Below are 24226 nucleotides of genomic sequence, written 5' to 3'. Positions count from 1 at the left end.
TCCCCCTCCCCCTCCCCTCCTGTATATCTGGCGGGGACAGGACCTTCGCAATAACCTTCCCGGGCACCCAATGTGTCTGTGTGCCAAACTTGGGGTCAAACGGTTCAGGCATTTGGAAGTCTATATGGGAGAGACAGACAGAAGGACAGACAGACTTTCATTTTTATGATATAGATAGAAGTAGTAGGCTCTCTAGCGTAACTCCCCTTAAATTATCCAAGATAATAGGTATAGTCTTAGATATATATCGTTTCTGGTTATATCATAAATGATTGATTATAATAAGTCAGAATTGTGTATAGAGATAAATAATTTTTATATTCATAAGATGAAACAAAAATAAAATTAACCAGTGAAGAATACAAGCAAAATTAAAAAACACACCTGTATCAAGATTCATAAGGCTCTATAGGCATATATATCAGTATATATCTTCATAGTATGATAATCACAGGAGTATATATATTAAAATTCTTAGTGTAAAACAGATAAAAAAACATAGCAAAGCTTGAAGGATGTTTCACAAAACAAAAACCAAAATTAAAAAAGGGTATCTTTGTGTAGTATCTATATCATAAAAATGAAAGTCTGTCTGTCTGTCTGTCCTTCTGTCTGTCTGTCCGTCTGTCCCATATAGACTTCCAAACGCCTGAACCATTTGACTCCAAAATTGGCACACAGATACATTGGGTGCCCGGGAAGGTTATAGCAAAAGTCCCGTCCCCACCAGATGTACAGGAGGGAAGGGAAAGGGGGAAGAGCGGCGCCCCATAGAGATAAATTGGAAAATCTCCACACTGCCCACATTTAATTAGCTGCAGCTGCCCAGAGAAAACAGCAGTTGAGAGGCTTAGTAACCAATAGGATTATTGCTTTCATTTTCACAGGGAGTTGTGGTTGCTAGGGAAGCTGCCTCACAATAGATCCACAGAAATAAGTGGTAGACCCCCTACTCCATCCATACAGTACATGTATACAGGACCCCTTACTCCATCAATACAGTACATGTATACAGGACCCCCTACTCCATCTATACTGTACATGTATACATAACCCCCTACTCCATCTATACAGTACATGTATACAGGACCCCGTACTCCATCTATACAGGACATGTACACAGGACCCCTACTCCATCTCTACAGGACATGTATACAGGGCAGTACATGTATACAGGGCCCCCTACTCCATCTATACAGTACATATATACAGGGCCCCCTACTCCATCTATACAGTACATGTATACAGGACCCCCTACTCCATCTATACAGTACATGTATACATGGCCAACTACTCCATCTATACAGTACATGTATACAGGGCCAACTACTCCATCTATACAGTACATGTATATACAGGACCCCCTACTCCATCTATACAGTACATTTATACAGGACCCCCTACTCCATCTATACAGTACATGTATACAGGGCCCCCTACTCCATCTATACAGTACATGTATACAGGACCCCCTACTCCATCTATACAGTACATGTATACAGGAACCTCTACTCCATCTATACAGTACATGTATACAGGGCCCCCTACTCCATCTATACAGTACATGTATACAGGACCCCCTACTCCATCTATACAGTACATGTATACAGGGCCCCTTACTACATCTATACAGTACATGTATAGAGGACCCCCTACTCCATCTATACATTACATGTATACAGGGCCCTCTACTCCATCTATACAGTACATGTATACAGGGCCCCCTACTCTATCTATACAGTACATGTATACAGGACCCCCTACTCCATCTATACAGTACATGTATACAGGACCCCCTACTCCCATCTATACAGTACATGTATACAGGACCGCCTACTCCATCTATACAGTACATGTATACAGGACCCCCTCCACCATTTATACAGTACATGTATACAGGACCCCCTACACCATCTATACAGTACATGTATACAGGATATTACAGTTATACAGGTCCCCTACTCCATCTATACAGTACATGTATACAGGGCCCCTTACTTCATCTATACAGTACATGTATACAGGTCTCCCTACTCCATCTATACAGGTATACAGGACCCCCTACTCCATCTATACAGTACTTGTATACAGGACCTCCTACTCCATCTATACAGTACATGTATACAGGACCCCCTACTCCATCCATGCAGAACATGTATACAGGACCCCCTACTCCATCTATACAGTACATGTATACAGGACCCCCTACTCCATCTATACAGTACATGTATACAGGGCCAACTACTCCATCTATACAGTACATGTATATACAGGACCCCCTACTCCATCTATACAGTACATTTATACAGGACCCCTACTCAATCTATACAGTACATTTATACAGGACCCCTACTCCATCTATACAGTACATGTATACAGGGCCCCCTACTCCATCTATACAGTACATGTATACAGGGCCCCTTATTCCATCTATACAGTACATGTATACAGGTCCCCCTACTCCATCTATACAGTAAATGAATACAGGATCCCCTACTCGATCTATACAGTACATGTATACAGGACCCTCTACTCCATCTATACAGTACATGTATACAGGACCCCCTACTCCATCTATACAGGTATACAGGACCCCCTACTCCATCTATACAGTACATGTATACAGGACCTCCTACTCCATCTATACAGTACATGTATACAGAACCCCCTACTCCATCTATGCAGAACATGTATACAGGTCCCCCTACTCTATCTATACAGTACATGTATACAGGACCCCCTACTCCATCTATACAGTACATGTATACATGGCCAACTACTCCATCTATACAGTACATGTATACAGGGCCAACTACTCCATCTATACAGTACATGTATATACAGGACCCCCTACTCCATCTATACAGTACATTTATACAGGACCCCCTACTCCATCTATACAGTACATGTATACAGGGCCCCCTACTCCATCTATACAGTACATGTACTGTATTCAGGACATTACAGTTATACAGGACCCCCTACTCCATTTATACAGTACATGTATACAGGGCCCCTACTCCATCTATACAGTACATGTATACAGGGCCCCTTGCTCCATCTATACAATACATGTATACAGGTCCCCCTACTCCATCTATACAGTACATGTATACAGGACCCCCTACTCCATCTATACAGTACATGAAAACAGGACCCCCTACTCCATCTATACAGTACATGTATACAGGGCCCCCTACTCCATCTATACTGTACATGTATACAGGACACCCTACTCCATCTATACTGTACATGTATACAGGACCCCCTACTCCATCTATACAGTACATGTATACAGGACACCCTAATCCTTCTATACAGTACTTGTATACAGGGCAAACTACTCCTTCTATACAGAACATGTATACACAACCCCCTACTCCATCTATACAGTACATGTATACAAGGCCCCCTACTCCATCTATACAGTACATGTATACAGGACCCCCTACTCCATCTATACAGTACATGTATTTACAGGGCCCCCTACTCCATCTATACAGTACATGTATACAGGACATTACAGGTATACAGGACCCCCTACTCCTACTATACAGTACATGTATACAGGCCAGTATTACTAGCTGCTGCTGCCCTGTGATGCCCCAGACATCACATTTAACACCTTCACACCAAGCCTGACCAATACCGCCATACTGTGACTGGATAACACTGCCACACCAGAACTGACCAATACCACCATACTGTGACTGGATAACACCGCCATACCATACCTGACCAATACCGCCATACTGTGACTGGATAACACTGCCACACCAGAACTGACCAATACCGCCATACTGTGACTGGATAACACCGCCATACCAGACCTGACCAATACCGCCATACTGTGACTGGATAACACGGCCACACCAGACCTGACCAATACCGCTATACTGTGACTTGATAACACTGTCATAACACACCTGACCAATACCACCATACTGTGACTGGATAACACTGCCATACCAGACCTGACCAATACCACCACACTGTGGCTGGATAACACTGTTATATCAGACCTGACTAATACCGCCATACTGTGACTGGATAACACCGCCACACCAGACCTGACCAAAACCGCCTTACTGTGAATGGATAACACCGCCACACCAGACCTGACCAATACCACCACACTGTGACTGGATAACACTGCCACACCACACCTGACCAATACCACCACACTGTGACTGGATAACACTGCCATACCAGACCTGACCAATACGGACACACTGTCGATAACACTGCCATACAACACCTGACCAATACGGCCATACCGTGACTGGATAACACTGCTATACCAGACCTGACCAATACCGCCATACTGTGACTTGATAACACCGCCATACCAGACCTGACCAATACTGCCATACAGTAACTGGATAACACCACCACACCAGACCTGACCAATATCTCCATACTGTGACTGGATAACAACTCCATACCAGACCTGACCAATACCACCATACTGTGACTGGATAACACCGCCATACCACACCTGACCAATGCCGCCATACTTTGACTGGATAACACTGCAATACCAGACCTGACCAATACCACCATACTGTGACTGGATAACACCGCCATACCATACCTGACCAATACCGCCATACTATGACTGGATAACACTGCCACACCAGACCTGACCAATACCGCCATACTGTGACTGGACAACACCGCCATACCAGACCTGACCAATACCGCCATACTGTGACTGGATAACACGGCCACACCAGACCTGACCAATACCGCTATACTGTGACTTGATAACACTGTCATAACACACCTGACCAATACCACCATACTGTGACTGGATAACACTGCCATACCAGACCTGACCAATACCACCACACTGTGGCTGGATAACACTGTTATATCAGACCTGACCAATACCACCATACTGTGACTGGATAACACCGCCATACCACACCTGACCAATACCGCCATACTGTGACTGGATAACACTGCAATACCAGACCTGACCAATACCACCATTCTGTGACTGGATAACACCGCCATACCAGACCTGACCAATACTGCCATACTGTGACTGGATAACACCGCCACACCAGACCTGACCAATACCACCATACTGTGACTGGATAACACTGCTATACCAGACCTGACCAATACCACCATACTGTGACTGGATAACACCGCCATACCACACCTGACCAATACCGCCATACTGTGACTGGATAACACTGCAATACCAGACCTGACCAATACCACCATTCTGTGACTGGATAACACCGCCATACCAGACCTGACCAATACCGCCATACTGTGACTGGATAACACTGCCACAGCACCTCCACCAACTCTATACTACAGGTATACAGAACCCCAAACTATACACTACAGGTATTCAGGACCCCAAAGCTATACACTAAAGGTATACAGGAATTCCACCAACTATACACTACAGGTATACAGGACCCTCAAACTATACACTACAGGTATACAGGACCCCCAAACTATATACTTCAGGTATACAAGACCTCCACCAACTCTATACTACAGGTATACAGCACCTCCACCAACTCTATACTACAGGTATACAGGGCCCCCTATACACATTGACACTTTTTACCCGGGCAGCGCCGGGTACATTTTCTAGTATTTCAAAAATGACTATTTTTCATAAACGATTATAGCAGTACGATCTTGTCCATATGCGACTTTGTAGTCACTGTGCTTATGGTAAATATAGAACTGTTCCTCTGTTAGTTGATTCGAGATATATTATATCACTTATTAGTAGTTATGCTCGTATATGCAGAGGTAATACAGTTAAAATAGAATAGAATAGAATAAAAGCGGTGAAAGTACACCTCTCACCAGTCCGAAGTCTCTGTGTTTGCAGTATCTGCGGCCGCAGTTAGTGAGGAGCATGTAGATGGATATGGAACTTCTCCTGCTCAGAGATCCTTCATTCGGGAGGTTCTCCACAGAGTATTCCGCAAAGATCTTGTCTCTCACATTTGTGGAGCTTCAGGAGGTATGTTTCATGTCTGATTGCCTCTCCCAATGTGGCTGGGTGCTCAGAACTGAAGTGCGGACTGGTGATATATTGTGCACAATGCGTCTTTCTGCTATATATAACGTTGCAACTCTTATTAGACGCGTTTCAGAACGATGCTCCGTTCTTTCCTCAGTAATATGTTCTATTTTAACTGTATTACCTCTGCATATACGAGCATAACTACTAATAAGTGATATAATATATCTCGAATCAACTAACAGAGGAACAGTTCTATATTTACCATAAGCACAGTGACTACAAACCACTGCGACCTGCAAGGGCCCTGCAGAGTCGCATATGGACAAGATCGTACTGCTATAATCGTTTATAAAAAATAGTCATTTATAAAATATACTACACAAAGATACCCCTTTTTTTTGTGAAACATCCTTCAAGCTTTGCTATGTTTTTTTTATATGTTTTACACTAAGAATTTGAATATATATACTCCTGTGATTATCATACTATGAATATATATACTGATATATATATGCCTGTAGAGCCTTATGAATCTTGATACAGGTGTGTTTTTTAATTTTGCTTGTATTCTTCACTGGTTAATTTTATTTTTTATTTGTTTCATCTTATGAATATAAAAATTATTTGTCTCTATACACAATTCTGACTTATTATAATCAATCATTTATGATATAACCAGAAACGATATATATCTAAGACTATACATATTAACTTGGATAATTTAAAGGGAGTTACGCTAGAGAGCCTACTACTTATATATATATATATATACATATACTGTACCCAATTTCTATACTTGGACCCTTCTGATTGAAAGTGTGTATATCACATCCGTCTTATCCTGAGAGACTAAAATACCTGGTTCAGGTGTATAGCATTGTATCTTAAAAAAAAAGTGCATGTTGACTACTGTTGCTCCTGTCTGGCTTCCATGTTGGCTACTGCTGATCCTGCCTGCCCTCCACGTTGACTACTGTTGCTCCTGCCTGTGCTCCATGTTGGCTACTGCTGATCCTGCCTGCCCTCCATGTTGACTACTGTTGCTCCTGCCTAGCCTCCATGTTGGCTACTGCTGATCCTGCCTGCCCTTAATGTTGACTACTGCTGCTCCTGTCTGGTCTCCATGTTGGCTACTGTTGTTCCTGCCTGGCCTCAATGTTGACTACTGCTGCTCCTGCCTGACCTCCATGTTGGCTACTGCTGCTCCTGCCTGGCCTCCATGTTGACTACTGATGCTCCTGTACTGGCTTCAAATGACTATTGCTGGACCTCCACTGGCCTCCAATGACTACTGCTGCTCCTTCACTGCATTTGTGACTTTTTTCCTGCATAGACCCTGTAATGGTGAGTTTCCTGCATAGACCCTGTAATGGTGAGTTTCCTGCATAGACCCTGTAATGGTGAGTTTCCTGCATAGACCCTGTAATGGTGAGTTTCCTGCATAGACCCTGTAATGGTGAGTTTCCTGCCATTGACTTTGAGAAATCGAAAAGATAATGATGTTACTGACATGTATAGCCCTAAATTCAACCAAATACACTACCTCCGTATCATAAAGATGCTTTAAACTTTGAAATTCGAAGAAATCAGAAATTCGGTCGGAATGAACTTTCCGAAAAAATCCAAAAGTCCGGTCGGACCGAACTTTTGAAAAGTTCGCTCATCTCTAAACATAACCTCTGGAGAAGAGTTACAAACTCTAACTTACTGATGCTACAGCTACTGCCACGCACATGCTCATACTGGGCCTAGGCACATGACGGGGGCTGCTTGTGTTGGGGATTGCTAGGGTGAATCAGTTTGTGTATTATGGCATAGAAAAGTGTTTCCCAACCTTTTTTACCTCAGGACACCCTTACCAAATAATTTTATGCAAAATGCAAATCTGAGGCCTTTATTTTCCTTTACCTCTCCATCTGGCCCAGACCACCATGAAGATTTTTTGCAGTCACACTTCATAACTCGCCAGTCAAACATCTTAAAGCGTAAATAATAAACATTTTGACCATTAAGTTTTAGTTAGCTTAAGCCATGATAAGAATTTTTGCAATATACATTAACCCCTTAAGGTCAAAGCCTATTTTCGTTTTTGCGCTTTTGCTTATTCCATTTTAAGTTTAAAAGTCCATAGCGCTTGCATTTTTTCACCTAGAGACCTACATGAGCGCTTATTTTTTGCAAAACCAATTGTACTTTGCAATGACATGCATTATTTTTCCATAACATATGCTGCGAAACCGGAAAAAAATCATTTGCGCTGTCAAATTGAAAAAAAAACGAATTTGTTTTGATTTCGGGGAGTTTTGCATTTACGCCGTCCGTCCTATGGTAAAACTGACTTGTAATGCATGTTCCTCAAGTCGTTACGATTACTATGATATATAACATGTATAACTTATATTGTATCTGATGGCCTGTAAAAAATTCAAACCGTTGTTAACAAAAATACGTTCCTTAAAATCGCTCCATTCCCAGGCTTATAGCGCTTTTATCCTTTGGTCTATGGGGCTGTGTGAGGCGTCAGTTTTTGCGCCATGATGTGTTCTTTCTATCGGTACCTTGATTGCGCATATACGACTTTTTGATCGTTTTTTATTAAATTTTTTCTGGATTTTTTGCGACCAAAAATGCGCAATTTTGCACTTTGGAATTTTTTTGCGCTGACGCCGTTTACCGTGCGAGATCAGGAATGTGATTAATTAATAGTTCGGGCGATTACGCGCGCGGCGATACTAAATATGTTTATTTATTTATTTATATTTATAAAATGGGAAAAGGGGGGTGATTTGGACTTTTATTAGGGGAGGGGATTTTTTATTAATAAAAACACTTTTTTACTTTTTTTTTTTTACTGTAACTAGAAGCCCCCCTTGGGAACTTGTATATAGACAGCACTGATCTCTCATAGAGATCAATGCTGTGTATATACACAGCAAAGATCGATTAGATCGGTCATAGATTACTATGGCCTGCTGCAGGCCATAGCAATCTACTGCCGAGCCGGGATCAGCGTCATTCCGACGCTGAGGCCCGGCACGGGCAGAAGAACGGATCTCCCCCCCGCGATCGCATCGCGGGGGGGAGATCCGTCCCACTAGACACCAGGGATGTGTTTACCTAAGACTCTAAGTGCAGCTGTCAGGTTTGACAGCTGCACTTAGAGGCTTAATTAGCCGGCGCGGCAACGGGACCCGCGGCGGCTAATAGAGGCACTGCCCGGCTGCACGTGTCAGCCGGGATCAGCGCCGTTCAGAGCGGGGTCCCGGCGGGACCCCGCTCTGAACACCCCGAGCAGCACCATGACGTATCAGATACGTCATGGGTCGCTAAGGGGTTAATAAGCTAAAATTAACAGTTTTTTTAAACCATGAAGTTGAATGTCCTGTCAGCTCTCTGTCTGCTCCTGTGTTATTTCTGCAATCCTGCTGGACACGCCCCTTCCTAAAAATCCATACAGAGTAGCTGTTTTTTACGGTCTCTAACAGCAGCATCAGATAACAGCCCTGACACAGACAGACACAAGACCTGCTTCCCCACCTCCTTCTAAGGTGCTGGTCAGTGAATGGAGGGACCCAGCCGGGGAGAGGCGACGCCCACTTTCAGTCAGCCAGGAGAAAATTTCATTTATTCTTTTGAGCCAAATAACTGAGGATATCTCAGCAAGCGCACACACTATCAACATAGTTTAGGGCTCTTTTTAAAGGGTAACACGTGGGCTTTTTATTTGAGAAATTTCATTTTTTGGCTACTTAAATTATAGTTACCCTTTAAGCTTTGCACTTTTCCAGCCAATTTCTTAACTTTCTTTTCACCCATGGGCTCTCTAACAGTAGTAATTCTGCTTTATATGAGTTTTCATGTGGGTTGCCCCCATCATAATGCCCCCACTGTTCAATCCATATAGTAATAGGGCCCCATGCTGTGCCCCCATATAATAATAATATTAATGCCCCCGCTGTGCAATCCATATAGTAGTAGGGCCCCATGCTGTGCCCCCATAGAGTAATAATGCCCCCTGCTGGCTGCCACTATTTGAAGTTGACCTGGGAAGATGGCCTCCGACATAAGCTGGCTACAGTGATGGTTCTGAAAGAAAAACCTAAAGATGTAGCCATTTTTAATATGATACCAGAAGCTGCAGGTGGCATATCAGGAGCTAGTTAGTGGGGTACCTCTGCAGCATTTGACTTGGGAGGTTTTGACTCTGATAACAAGGTTACAAGGTGGACTACCTAGAGAGCACAATTAACATGGCACTCTGATGTAGGGGGTTCTAACAGCTTAGGATTCAGTTGTGTACACTTTGAAGATACCCATACTCATGGTATAGAAGAGAGTCTGTAACAGAAAACTGAGCAGCATGTTCCAGGAGTACAGGCCCCAGCCAATTTACTGGGAGGAGCCCACCTCTAGCCTTTATTGTAGTAAAGGGGAAGTTGCAGTGTGACATAAGGCTAGAAGCACTTCTCCAACCATTGTCTAGTGACAAAAACTCAATGCGGTTTGCAGAGCTGGGACGACTTGAAGATCCACCTTAGCATTGACAGGCCTTGGTTCCTCATCAGTGGTAGACACACCCCAAGTGGTTTAGCTAGTAATGGCTAGACAGCCAGGAACACAGCAAATGTGGATAACAAACATAAAATCCATGGGCACAGCATCAGGAACTGGCCAAATGGACAGGCCCCCTGTACAACATTCTCTAACTAATTGAGATGTGAGACCCCAACACTAATTGGCCATATTCTGATCCTGTCAGCTTTCTACAGCAAGGTCAGAATAAGTGTTTGGGCCACTCCAGGTAGTTTAACCCGTTATATGCCGCTGTTAAGTCATGACAGCGGAATGTTATGGGTTCCAGTGGGGTGAACAACTATACTCATATGATGTGAAGTCCTGCAGAGAGGTCCTGGCTTTCAATTGTCTCCATGGCCTAGGGTTTCCATGGATAAGCCTCGACACAGCTGGGTCAGAGGCTGTCAGCATAATGCACAAAAAATATACATGTTTGATATTTCCATGTCCGTAGTGACCCAAGGTATGAAACTATATCATTATTTATACCGCATTGTTCACACTGTTAAAAAAAAAAAAACTGAATTGCTGTGTTTTGTCAATCCACCTGAAAGATACCTTCTATTATGCCAAAGTAGTAACAGTTAAAAAAAAAAAAAGATACAAATTTGCCATCACCATAACCACAGTGACCCAGAAAATACATTTAATATGTTATTTTTACCACACGCTGAATAGCATAAGTTTAAAATAGAGAGGGGATGATAATTTTTCAAGTTTTCATGATTTCCTTTTGGTGTTTTTCACAAAAAACACACACAATAATTACCAAACTATCTTGAATATCTCTAGAATTGCTAGCTCCTGCAGCACCTAGGGCTTAAAATCTGAAACAAAAGAAGTATCACATACCTTCACACTGGATAGAGGGAGGACTTAGTTTGGTGCAGTTTCTTTCAACCCCAGGAACTCTTATACAGTCATATAGTCTGGACTCATTACCAGTGCAATGAATTTGCTCTGTCCATATTGGTCCAGGTCTTCTTGTATAGGTCAGTGATGATGGTATTGGTTCTCCACAATAAAGTTCTTTGCAGAGTACATTGGCTGCTATTAGCTCTTGATCAAACTCACAGAGAGATCCCCATGTATTACCATGGAGCGCTTTTAAATATCCTGAGCAAGTGTTAGGCCCATCCACCAGCCTGTATTCTCGGTGACCTAAGGAACATGAGCCACAATTCACTGCAACAGTTGTAACAAACAGCAACATTACTTTGCCATTACATTTCTGGTGTAAAAAAAACCCTGTGTTTTGTCACCCCCTGACAACATAGCTTTTCTGCATGTGTCTGTGTTTTTATTTTCATTAAAAAAAAAAAAAAAAAAAAAAAAAACTTTATTTTTTTAGGCTGTAGATAGTGTAATTTTATTGCCCCACAACCCTGTTTTAGTAGCTGCTGAACTTGTCCTTGTAAAGTGTAGTACAGTATAAAGCTTTTGTTCAGTATCTAAGGGCAATGTGTGTAGACAATAGAGGCAGTTGTAGTGGTGCTTAGATAGTTTAGAGTAGAGTGAAGCAGTGTGGAGGAGTTTGTTAAGGGAGTCCCAACCCAAGGTATTACTGTGCTCTGCCAGAACTTGAGAAAAAGAAGAATACTTGAGAGATACTTGAGAGTGAGGAGTTACTTGTGCCCATGTTTAGACTGTTGTGTGGCCAGCTTCTTCCCTACAGTATTGAGTTACCCGTCCTAACAGGGCGACACAAGCCCCAGCCTTGGTTACCTGGGTGAAGCTAAGTGTCCGAGCCTTCCCGGTTTCACCTGCACTGCGAGATAGGACACGTAGACCATCTGGTTGCTTTGTCCTATCCAGGCCAGTCCCTCTGGTAGCTTAGGATACTGCCCTGCACTTTGTAGAGTGGTTCTTGGTGTGGGCTTGATTTAATTCCTGACTTGTCCTCCTTATAGTGTTTAGCACTGCATATTAGAAATAGTTGATAGAGATAAAGAAACTGAGAGTCTCTAGTTGCTTCATACACGTGGGAACTGAACTCACTAACACACTAGACTATGCTGAATTGTCCGGGATAGGGGTCCTGGCAAAGCCAGGCCCTGGCTCAACTACAGCAGGGATGTCCACTCTGTGTGTCCTCCTCCCACGAGAATTTGAGTAAGACTAAGCTACTTCCACCTCCTCCCACCAGTGCAAAACTCCTCCTACAGGGAATTTCTAGTGTGCTTCCCTGGGATTGGTGGAGAGGTGTGTATAAAGAAAAGAAGAGAAGTGATAGGGTATAAAAGAAGCATATCTCTATTGGTCAATAAAATACACAATACATAAGGAAAAGTAACCTCTCGCTCACTGGAACTGTGCAATAGATAAAAGCTTACATACAAACCACACTGGTATCAGTGGTGAAATAACGGACTACCTTCATCACCTTGGAGAAAAATGGCTTTTGTGACAGGTGTGGCATACAAAACACCCGTGGTGGGACACCATAGAAACATCGCAGAGCTGAAACCACATAAATAGTGATGAGCGAATACTGTTTGATCGAATAGATATTTGAAGTGAGATATTCGAATATTCGATATTCGTACGAATATCCCACAAATATTCGATAAATATTCGATAAGCGTTCAAATCCCCCAGCTCACGGTTTTACCCCCCAAATGGTCTAATAGTTAATTAATCGAATACTTGTTCCCATAGACTTTAATGGGATTGAATATTCGATTGAATATTCAAATATTCGCGGGATATTTATTCAAATATTCGATATTCGTACATCTCACTATTCGCTCATCACTACACATAAAGTGAAATAGATCAGATTTGAAAAATGGACCCTGGTCCTTAAAAATATTGTCCAGGCAAAACTATTGACAGGATAGGGGACAAGTAAGAGACCGCAGGGGGTCCAACCTCCATACCCCCGATCTCTGTAATGGGCCCCAATTTTAATGCCCCCCCACACACACACGCACACTTGTCTGATATGATGAAGTAACGGCAGAGATGTCTTCTCAAAAACTCACTTCTCCAATATGGCGTATAGATGGTTCTGTTGTAGGCGAACCTAAATGCTGTCCTCCAGTCGTCACCCCTTGTCAAATCCGGATCAAGTTGTAGGCCCCACTTAGGTCCAACTTGGTGAAAATCTTTGCACCCCATACATGGGCAATATAATATATTCTGACATGGCTGCGAGACTGTGTTTTTCCAGTGAGAATATCAGTCAGGCAGTCGTACGGCCAGTGTGGAGGAAGAACCTCAGCCTCTTAGTGAATAACTGGTCATGGGCACACGGAATTCACAGACTAGGTGAAGCTTTGATACTGCTCCCACTAATGTGTCCCTGCCTTTTGGGGAAAACTACTACTTAATAGGCCAGTCCCATCCTGACAAGACACAAGACACAGACAAGACAAACGGAATACACAATAATAGAGAGGCCAGCAAGCCAGGTCAATAACTGTTTGGCAATGAAGTATAAAATAAGTTGTGTTGTTGTGTTCGAATATTTTACTAAATTGCTCATCTCTAGAGATGATATTTAAAAATTGCATGAGGATGTCTTGTCTGTCGCTTTGGTGTCTGAACTTCGCCTTCAATTCCTTCATAGCAGAATATGGTTGACCAGTGGAACTCTTGGCATGAGTGTAGTGTCAGGATAAACGAACAAGAGCCCATGTGACCATCTATCCCTAAGGACGTTGTCTAAGCGTATCCGCTATTCTTCACAAGATACTCTTGATCGTGATTAGTGATGAGCGAGCATGTTCTTCCGAGCTTGGTACTCGTTAAAGTATTAGGGTACTCAATGGTACTCGTTACTCGGACGAGCATACTGCACTATTCGAGTTTGATAAAACAGCTGAACAATTGTTGAGCTGTTTTAATAAAGTTTCTGCTCCCTGGGGAAGCAGAGAAGCAGTATTACAGTGATCGGTATTATCAGCAATAGTAATTGCCGGCAATAATACTGATCCCTGCAATAGTTAATATATTTAATTAATAAAACAAAGTTTCGTCCTAAAAAAGCTATTTTCGTTGTTCAATAGCTTAATTAAAACCAATCAATGTTTTTGCAATTAAATATAGTTTAGGGTGTAATACTGACTGACAACCTTATTGTTGGCTTTTGAGTGTTGCAGTTGTGTCAGACACTTCAGAGTGGGCAGTAACAAGTTTTGTAACAGCAAAGAAATAGCTAGATAATAGTAATGTATCACCTTGTTACTGTCCCCTCAGAAGCCTCTGACAGGGATAGGAGCAGCAGTGAAAAGCCGGCAATAAGAATGTCAGCATTATACTGTGACCTGTTCCCTATCCCCCTCCCCCATGTAACACTTTCCCCAGCACTTTAGAAGCCCCCTCCCCATGTGCAGACCTCCCCCCAGTACTGTATAAAGTCTCTGCCCAGAATTCCCTAAGGAGAAAGCAGTGCAGGTAACAATCTAAACACATGAACAAAGGAATACATGTCATACAAGTTTTTGTTCAGTGCCAGGCAGAATGTAATGGGAAGGCTCAGTAAATACTTTTGGAGTAAAATTAAGCTGTTTTTTGTGAAAAGATGTACCCATATTCAGGTGATCATTGCAATTTACAACCACTGAAATGATCCCCTAAATATGGGTACATCTGTCCACAAAAAAACATCTTAATTTTACTCCAAAAGTATTCACTGAGCCTTCCCATTACATTCTGCCTGGCACTGAACAAAAAGAATATGCAAACATTCACTTCTTTCGGGGGATAGCGGAATACGCCGGCCCATAGAATGGTGTCTATGGAGCCAGCGGAAAGGTGCGCGTGGACATACTGCGGAATTCCACGGACATTATTCCTCAGTATGAACCCACCCAAAGAATGAACAGAGCAATGGGATTTCCACTCTGTTGTTCACACTGCAGAATTTCCGAGCAGAATTTTCTGCCACAGATCTGCTTTCTGCCCAAAGAAGTGACATGTGGCATGGGCGGATTCTGCTAGAGGAATCCTATAGAAGTCAATGGGGATTGAATTCTGCTTAAAATTCGGCTTGAATTCTGCTTGCATTCCGCTTGAATTCCACTCGAATTCAGCACAAATTCAGCTCCTATTCTCCTCGAAGCAGAATAGAAGAGGAATTTCAAGCAGAAATCTTCAAGCAGAAATTCCTTGTCTTTTGCTCAGTCTGCATGAGCCCTAATGCACTGCAATGAGAACCACGCCCAGAGAGGTCCGCTGCTGCTCATCACAGAGGCATGTGGGACATTTATAAAGTAAATTTTGGGGAGTTATGTTGAAATCAGGCAGGCATCAGCTACATGTTTGGTATCAGTGCTGGGGGCCTTAATACACTATGGGGATATTTATCAAACATGGTGTAAAGTGATTAGATTCCACCTTTAATTCCTCACAGACTCTTTTGAAAGGTGGAATCTGATTGGTTGCTAGGGGCAACTGAGCCAGTTTCACTTTACACCATGTTTGATAAATGTTTGATAAATCTCCCCCTATATCTGTAGCTTCATGGGCATTTTTCCGGTGTTTGGTTTCCTTTAAATGTTGCTGTTGCAGTTATTGTAGCGGGATGTCAGTTATATATTTCATCTGACACCCACTACGGATAATGTGGGCAGTTCTCCTAGGTCATGGCCATCTCTATTCCACACTTTGAAGGCAATGTCAAGGAAGTGCAATCTTCTTTCTCATGTGATGAATGTAAAGTATGTGTCTATACAGAAATAGGTAAATGTAAGTAGGAAAAACTGTTTTATATTTATAGAGTTTTTAAGAGAGTTTTTTTTAGTCTTATATCGTCCGAGCTTGGTACTTGTTCGAGTACTAAGGTACTCGTTACTCGGACGAGCATCTCGCGATACTCTAGACAAAGGCATCTTCCTCTTCCTGCATGTTTGGCGTCTTTTTCTCAGCCAATCATTATGCAGGAGAGTCTTTGTTAGCTCGTAGCATCACGTGGGAACCCTACATGTCAATAGCAGCGATTGGCGGGCCAGATCAGATGACTTGGGCATATAAGATCCAGATCCCGCGATGCTCGCTTCACACGTAGGCTGGATGAGCTCAGGGAGAGAGCTGCTGTCTGTCAGGGAGAGTGTTATGGTGGAAATTAGTGTCTGTTATGGTGCGTTTACACAGGCAGATTTATCTGACAGATTTTGGAAGCGAAAACCAGGAATGGATTTGAAAAAAGGAGAAATCTCAGTCTTTCCTTTATGACCCATTCCCTGTTTATGGTCTGTTCCTGGCTTTGGCTTAAAAAATCTGTCAGATAAATCTGCCTGTGTAAACGCACCATTAGGCAGGAATCATCCACAAATGACCCAACAGTCCTTCTAAGGGCTACAACTACATTTTTTTGGCCTCCTCTTGGCTGTTGACTGGGACTTGTAAAGCAGCTACCGCCATCTTTGCTGCACACTGTGCAGAGCGACTGGTGCCAGAAAGGGGACAGCACGTGGTCCACATAGACCCCAAAGAAATTTCCCAAAGTCCTCTTAGTAATCATTTTTGCTGCTGCTGTACCTTGGCTTGCTGGGACCTGTAGTGCAGCTACACCTATACTCCATAGACTACACCAAAAGTCCTCTCAGTTGCACCTAGTTGGGTGCTTTCCCAACATGTGCCTTGCCCATCTTGGTCTGGGTCAGCAAAATTGTATTAAGGGCCACCACCCGGCTGTTGCCCATGATTTGTCATAATGGTGCCATTAGCCAGCCCCAGAGGCATCCATGCATGCTGCCCCTGCTGTTTCCTGTCCATTTCCGTGGTGTTTCTATCATTTTCAGAGGTTGACAGGTTTGCACACAACCTTCCCTGTGCAGAGCTTTGGTCCCCTGCAAAAATGCTCAAGTTTCCCATTGACTTCAATGTGGTTCTTTACTCGAGTAACGAGCACCCGAGCATTTTAGTACTCGCTCATCACTAGTCTTATATAAACTTAATTTTCAGCTGTGTATGTGTGGATATAAGGTTCTGTCATAAAGAGTGTTAAAGTGGACCTGTCACTTCAATAAACTTTTACCCCTTAACTGCCTTAGACCACCAGGGACGTTTATTAACATTATTTTTTTTTCCCCCCTCTTTTAAGTTGTTTAATCAAGGGTGTTTGTTTTTTTTTTTTTTTTTTTTTTTTTTAATAATACACTATAGTAACATCAAAAGTGTGAAAAATGCAGCATGTCCCAACATGGCTTTTAGAAAGCAAGGAGAAAAAAAGGAAAAAAATAATAAGATAACTGCTTCATTAGGAAGGTATATATAGTAATTTAGCAAGACCGTGTTAGATTCTTACCTGAACATATTACACCTGCATTTTCATTGGAATCACAGTTACGATCCCCAATCTTGTTTGCTTGACAGCTCAGTATGTTTTTTTCATTTCCTTCACATTGTACATTATCCAGCAAGATGTACCCAGTTCCCCTCCCCAAAAAGGCTCCAGTTGTAGCATTGACAGCAGAACCACATCCCAGCTGCTTACAGACCACATCTGCATCTGCTTTATCCCAGGAGTCATCACTACAGATAGCCCACCATTCTCCATCATGATAAATCTCCACTCTTCCAGCACATGGACTGGCAGCATTCACAAGTCTCAACTTATTATTTTCTGCATAAAGAAAAAGATATATATTATGTGTAAAAATAAATAAATATATCTCAAACAATACAATATTCAATGTAAAACAATGTTTTTTCTTTATATTATATTCTTGCTACCATATACAGTATGTTCGAGTAGGGGACTGAACGAAACAATACACGTGCAGCCCTGACGCTGGCACCCACCCCACTGTCCCTGCCTATTTGCCTCAACTGCCCTTGGCGGCAGAGGACAACTGGACAACTGGACGAACAAGACAAGTCTGACAACACAATGGTTCAGGGTCAGAAGTCCAGGTCAAATACACACTAGCAAAGCAGTACAAAAACATGTCCAGTAGTGAAGTCAGAAGTCAAAGCCAGAAAGTCAAAATGCCCGGGAATAAATGCAGGAACAAATGCTAGGTCAAGAGGGAACTCAGGGTCTTAGGCTCTTTCGCAGACCAGGAATGGATACAAGTGGAGGATACTTATGAGACCAGTAGTCCCATCCCAGATCATATCAGACAGCTGGCACTCAGTCAGCTAATTACAAATGGCTAACACCTCTTACCACTGGGCCAGGGTTGGTGAGGCCTTGGCCGCGGCTACATCAGAAGGAACGGCTGCCACACCGAGTGGCCAGGGATGCCGTTGGCGCACTTCCTGCACCAGGGACGATGGGGCAAGGGACCAGTCGCACAATCCAGCAGCAGTGTGGGCCGAATGTGCAGGCCGTTTTTAATTTTATAATTTTTATAATTTTCCTAATAAGACCACATGCTTATCAGAGGGCCCAATAACAGAACAATGTTTAAATTAAAAAAAAAATAACTGTATAGTATATGTTCTGAGTCCCCATATTACAGTTGCCACTAAGTATAATCTGTCATAGCCATACAGTTGTGAACCCCAATTTATTGTATTCCCCTGCTGGACACTGAAAAAGCACAGAGTGGAAAGAGTCTGACCCAACTGTGTGACCACATTGTAATTCTCTGCACACAGCCACACAGCCTGAGCCTCATTGGTCACTAAAAGCTAATGTTTAATTTGATCTTTTTGCACCTTTTAAACTTTTTGAATAGCAACAACCTTCAAAAAACCCATTCCATGTAAGTACACTTCTATACAGAATTCTCTCAGGATTCTTTCAGTACTTAGTGAACAAGGAGTCTATTATTTTAATATTTTTTTCATCTACCACAATTCTCACTAACACAGCTATTTGTCACTACTTCCATCTTTACCACCTCTGGAACACGCTCCAAAAGCTGTCTGTCCTCACACAACTCACCATCATCATTATCATTGTCCTTAGCACCTGAGTGCTGTCTTCTCAGAATAAAAATGGGGCCCCACTAGAAGAGGGCAGCAAAGTCAGAGATTATGAAACAAAAGGGCAAGATTGCTTCATTCACTGTGAGAAGTAACTGTACAGGAGGAGGAGGAGAAAGGATCCACTAACATCTGATTCAACATCACAGTATCAGAATCTGTCTCCTTCTGATATGAGTGAGAATAAGCCAACTGGTCCACAATGGCTGTATCTTCCTAAACAACATGTCTCCTGGTCAGATGGGCAACTCCTGCTGAGATGGCACTACTACTACTACCAGACGCATAGCTGTTGCTATAGTTACTGATGTTATCCAGCGTCAAAAAACATGGCCACTTTCTTCCAGAGACAGCACCACTCTGGTTTGCAATTAAAGTGTCACTGTAGTTTGGAAAAACTTTTAAATAGAGATATGCCAAAAGTTTTGAATGACCCAGGAACTGCTGGCCTCTACTTCCTGGCCTCCAAAAATGAGCACCTTTATAACTTCCTCCTGGTAAAAAAATTGTATACAGCCATTTGGGTTAGGTACACTGACAATTTTTTGTACTAAAACCAGGTTTTCTGGAAGGCACTGAGGGCTGCAAGACCTGTCCTGTCCTTTTATTTGACCAACATCAAGTTGTCTGAGCAAACAGCCCTACTTTCCCCTCTGGGCAATGGCTGTTTGTTAAATAACTTAAATAACTTCTTGCTGATTTTTGTAAATTGTGCCACATGCACAATTCAGCAGATAAATTCTGTTATAGAAATTGTCCACATACAGCAGATATCCGTGGTTTAGTATGGGGTGAACAAAATCCCATACTATTTTTACGCTTGTTTAAAAACAGATGGACACTCTAGGAGCTAAATGCGTGTGTCTTTCCCCTTGTTTACCTGGAAAATGTATGTATATCCGGATACATTTTCACAATGCTTGTAAAGCTTCATGCCATACCTCGCCCATTTGTTTGGGAGATATTGGTGAAAACCTAGCCTGCCCTTAAAGTGGACTAGGGATTCATCCCCACAGACACATTTCTGGAAAATATAAATTTCTGCAAATTTGGAATAAAAAAAAAAAAAATGGCCGAGTTCTGAATAAACGGTCAAAGTTGGGGTCACCCAAACTTTGACCGTTTATTCAGAACTCGGCCATTTTTTTTTTTTTTATTCCAAATTTGCAGAAATTTATATTTCCCAGAAATGTGTCTGTGGGGATGAATCCCTAGTCCACTTTAAGGGCAGGCTAGGTTTTCACCAATATCTGAACACAGGTGTCGATTAGGTTTGTTCAGCCCCATTCATCTTGCTTGCTATTGCCTGGCAGCTTTAGGGTTAACCCTGCTGCTGTGCAAGTTATCTGTGTTGAGGATCAGGTCCCTGATCCTTCATAAATAGTATTCAGCTCTAGCAATCCTTGCTGGTTATTGTAGTTCTACAACTATTGCTCAACTTTGTATTGATTCTCATTCTGTGTCTGACCCTCAGCTTTCTCTGCTTTGACTATCCTTGTTTGCTGCCTGCCCTGAACCTTGTGCCTGTGTCTGGACCTTCCTCTTGCCTGTCGCTTTGTACTTCGCTGCCCGCTGTTGCCAACCCGGACTTTGATTGCATTGTGTTTATCTGTCCTGTTACATGTTATCCACCTATTTCAGTGCAGGGACCGGTACCTTGGTTGCCCGCAGTTGCCTGGGGCTATCTTGTGGCAAGTAGGAAGGGACAGTGGACGGGCTCAACTTAGGGCTCACTGTTCTTGTTTTGTCTGCCTATATTGCCAGTGTCCCAGTGCTAACATTAGGTCATTACAATTACAACAATACCATGTATATATGTTTATTTATTTCTTTTCTCTATAATACTTTGGTATTCTCAGTATACCAAAGTACCAATGCTTGTCAATGCCACACTAACAGCAGATTTATTACCTAATTGCTTTTCCATAAACTTCAATAAAAAATTATCAGAATAGTAAAAAGGCAGCATGTGTCAACAGCTTTAAATCATAACTTATCCATTTAACTATGTGTATACGCTCCGGCCGGGATCCCATAGACACCCGGCCAACATATTTTTTCGTATTTATACGGCTGTTGGTGCAAATTGCAACAATGGCCATATAAATACGAAAAAATACGTTGTGTGAACATAGCCTTATAGGAAATACATATTAGATATGAATATTAATTTAGAATTTAAAAGGATAGAAAGATCCATGACACTCTCATAGTAATTCCTCTTTATTTCTCAAACAGATGGACAATACACATTACAGTATAGTCACGATCATATATGCATGTTATATATATATATCTATATTTCTAGAGGCACTGAGAAATTGTCCTGTCTGTACACCTGCACAAGGATGGCAAAATATAGAGGAGTTGCTGTTTTTTAGGAGAAAAGTGACATGAAAGATACTGCTGCCCAAACGGCTTTAAGGGATGTCAGCTGGTGTCTTACTACAGCTATTTCAGAGTGGGGTGGGGAACCAATTTTCTAAATTTCAATGATTTCTTATGGGAAAATGTGCTTTGGTTTAAGAGTGATTTGGATTACAAGCACAGTCCCAGAACAAATTATACTCGTAATCCAAGGCACCACTGTACTTTATTATAGCAGGAATGTTATATTACTGTATATATAATATATATGACAAACTGATGATTAGAGATGAGCAAACTTATACTATATTAAGTTTGGGATTGTGTGAACCTTAACACTCAATGTTTGACTCCCGCTGTCTGGAGAAGATGGATGCAGCTCTAGTGATTAAAGCGACTCTGTACCCACAATCTGACCCCCCCCCCCCCCCCCCAAACCAAACCACTTGTACCTTCAAATAGCTGCTTTTAATCCAAGATCTGTGCTGGGGTCTGTTTGGCAGGTGATGCAGTAATTGTCCTAAAAAATTACTTTTAAACTTGCAGCCTCATGCCCTACGGGCGTATCTGTGCCCTAACTTTGCACCACCCCTCCGTCCCTCCTCCCCACCCTCTTCATCATTAGGAATGCCACTGGAACATTTTATCCTGTCTGAACATTGCACAGGTGTCTTAACAATCCAGCCCATGTGTCGGGCTGACGAATAGTAGGTAATCTGCCTGGAGCCTTCCTAATGATGAGGAGGGCGGGGAGGAGAGACAGAGAGGTTGTTCCAGCCTAATGCATAGTCACTCTAGGCCACGCCTGTTGGGCACAGGGCTGCAAGTTTAAAAGTTGTTTTTTAGGACAATAGCTACATCGCCTGCTGAACGGACCGCAGCACAGATCTTGGATTAAAAGCAGCTATCTGAAGGTACAAGTGGTTTGGGGGGGTCAGATTGTGGGTACAGAGTCACTTTAATCTTCTTCAGCAGGAGTCAAATGCTGAGTGTTCGGGTTTACGCAAACCTGGATTTATTGTAAGTTTCTTCATCTCTACTAAAGATACTGAAAAGAGAATACTGATTTATGCAAAGCGTAAAATATATTATTACATCTGAAATGTAGAAGAATGAATCTCAGAAAACACAGACACAGTCCATAGAATTATCTACAGATAAAACATAATTCCATCGTGACATCCTGTGTATCCATACAATAAGGGGACCGGCACAGGTTATTGTTTCACAATGAAGACAAATGTCAGGACTCCGGGTAATAGATGTACAGTGCACATTACTAATCCAGATACAATAAGAGGGGTCTTACCTTCATCCTCAGTCTCTGCTGTTACATAAGAATCCGATTTCAGAAGAAAAAGTTGTAAACCAGCAAATATCAGAAATCTCTCCAGGTCCATGTCCTCCTGTGTAATCCTGTCACTGCTGTATAATAAGAGATCTACAATGATGATGATGATGGACGGCACCAGACACAACAGAACATTCCTCCCTGGTTCTATGTTATACTGTATACAGCTCAGTGTGATGGGTGAGGACTGTAGGTCTCTACCAGAAGTGTTACTCTATGTAGTAGATGTGGGGAATGCTTATCACTAGTGGTCACAGAAAGATCTGTATAGTCACGTTTCTGTTGCATTTTGACTTCCCCTATTTACTCTACATATCAGCTTCTACATAACCACAGTTTAACTTAAGATTTATCTATGGGAAGCCTGCCTGGCATGAACAGAACTGACAAAAGTTTTCTATCAAAATTAGAAAAGTGAGTAATAAATCCTCAAAATCTTATATCCCATAAACCTGCAGCTCTTCTCTACATTAACCCCTTAAGGTCAAAGCCAATTTTCGTTTTTGCACTTTTGCTTTTTTCCACTTTACATTTAAAAGTCCATAGCGCTTGCATTTTTTCACCAAGAGACCCACATGAGCCCTTTTTTTTTTGCAAAACCAATTGTACTTTGCAATGACAGGCATTATTTTCCCATAAAATATGCTGCAAAAACGGAAAAAAATCATTTGCGCTGTGAAATTGGAAAAAAAAAAAAACGGAATTTGTTTGGATTTCGGAAAGTTTTGCATTTACGCCGTTCGCCCTGGGGTAAAACTGACTTGTTATGCATGTTCCTCAAGTTGTTACGAGTACAACGATATGTACAGTAACTTGTATATTTATATCTGATGGCTTTTAAAAAAAATTCAAACCATTGTTAACAAGTATATGTTCCTTAAAATCGCTCCATTCCCAGGCTTATAGCGCTTTTATCCTTTGGTCTATGGGGCTGTGTGAGGTGTCATTTTTTGCGCCATGATCTTTACTTTCAATCGGTACCTTGTTTGCGCAAATGCGACTTTTTGATAACTTTTATTACATTTTTTTCTGGATTTGATGCGACCAAA

The 24226-nt window shown here is 42.1% G+C and overlaps 1 protein-coding gene across 1 annotated transcript in view; it reads right to left on the bottom strand.

Annotated features, from left to right (window-relative positions):
- The window catches only part of LOC138770477 (scavenger receptor cysteine-rich type 1 protein M130-like), a 222460-nt gene extending 199234 nt beyond the window's left edge, over positions 1–23226 (bottom strand). Inside the window, exons 1-3 of the mRNA XM_069949583.1 lie at positions 23136–23226; positions 17832–18149; positions 11432–11740 (exon numbers count right to left, since the gene is read on the bottom strand). Coding sequence (XP_069805684.1) covers positions 11432–11740; positions 17832–18149; positions 23136–23226 — 718 coding nt within the window. The remainder of the gene's footprint in view (positions 1–11431; positions 11741–17831; positions 18150–23135) is intronic.
- Between the last annotated feature and the right edge of the window lie 1000 nt (positions 23227–24226).

This window comes from Dendropsophus ebraccatus, chromosome 13 (assembly GCF_027789765.1).
Source record: "Dendropsophus ebraccatus isolate aDenEbr1 chromosome 13, aDenEbr1.pat, whole genome shotgun sequence".
In the NCBI taxonomy this organism is placed as follows: domain Eukaryota; kingdom Metazoa; phylum Chordata; class Amphibia; order Anura; family Hylidae; genus Dendropsophus; species Dendropsophus ebraccatus.
The sequence above is the reverse complement of the archived record's forward strand: the minus strand, read 5'-3'. Positions and strand labels throughout refer to the sequence as shown.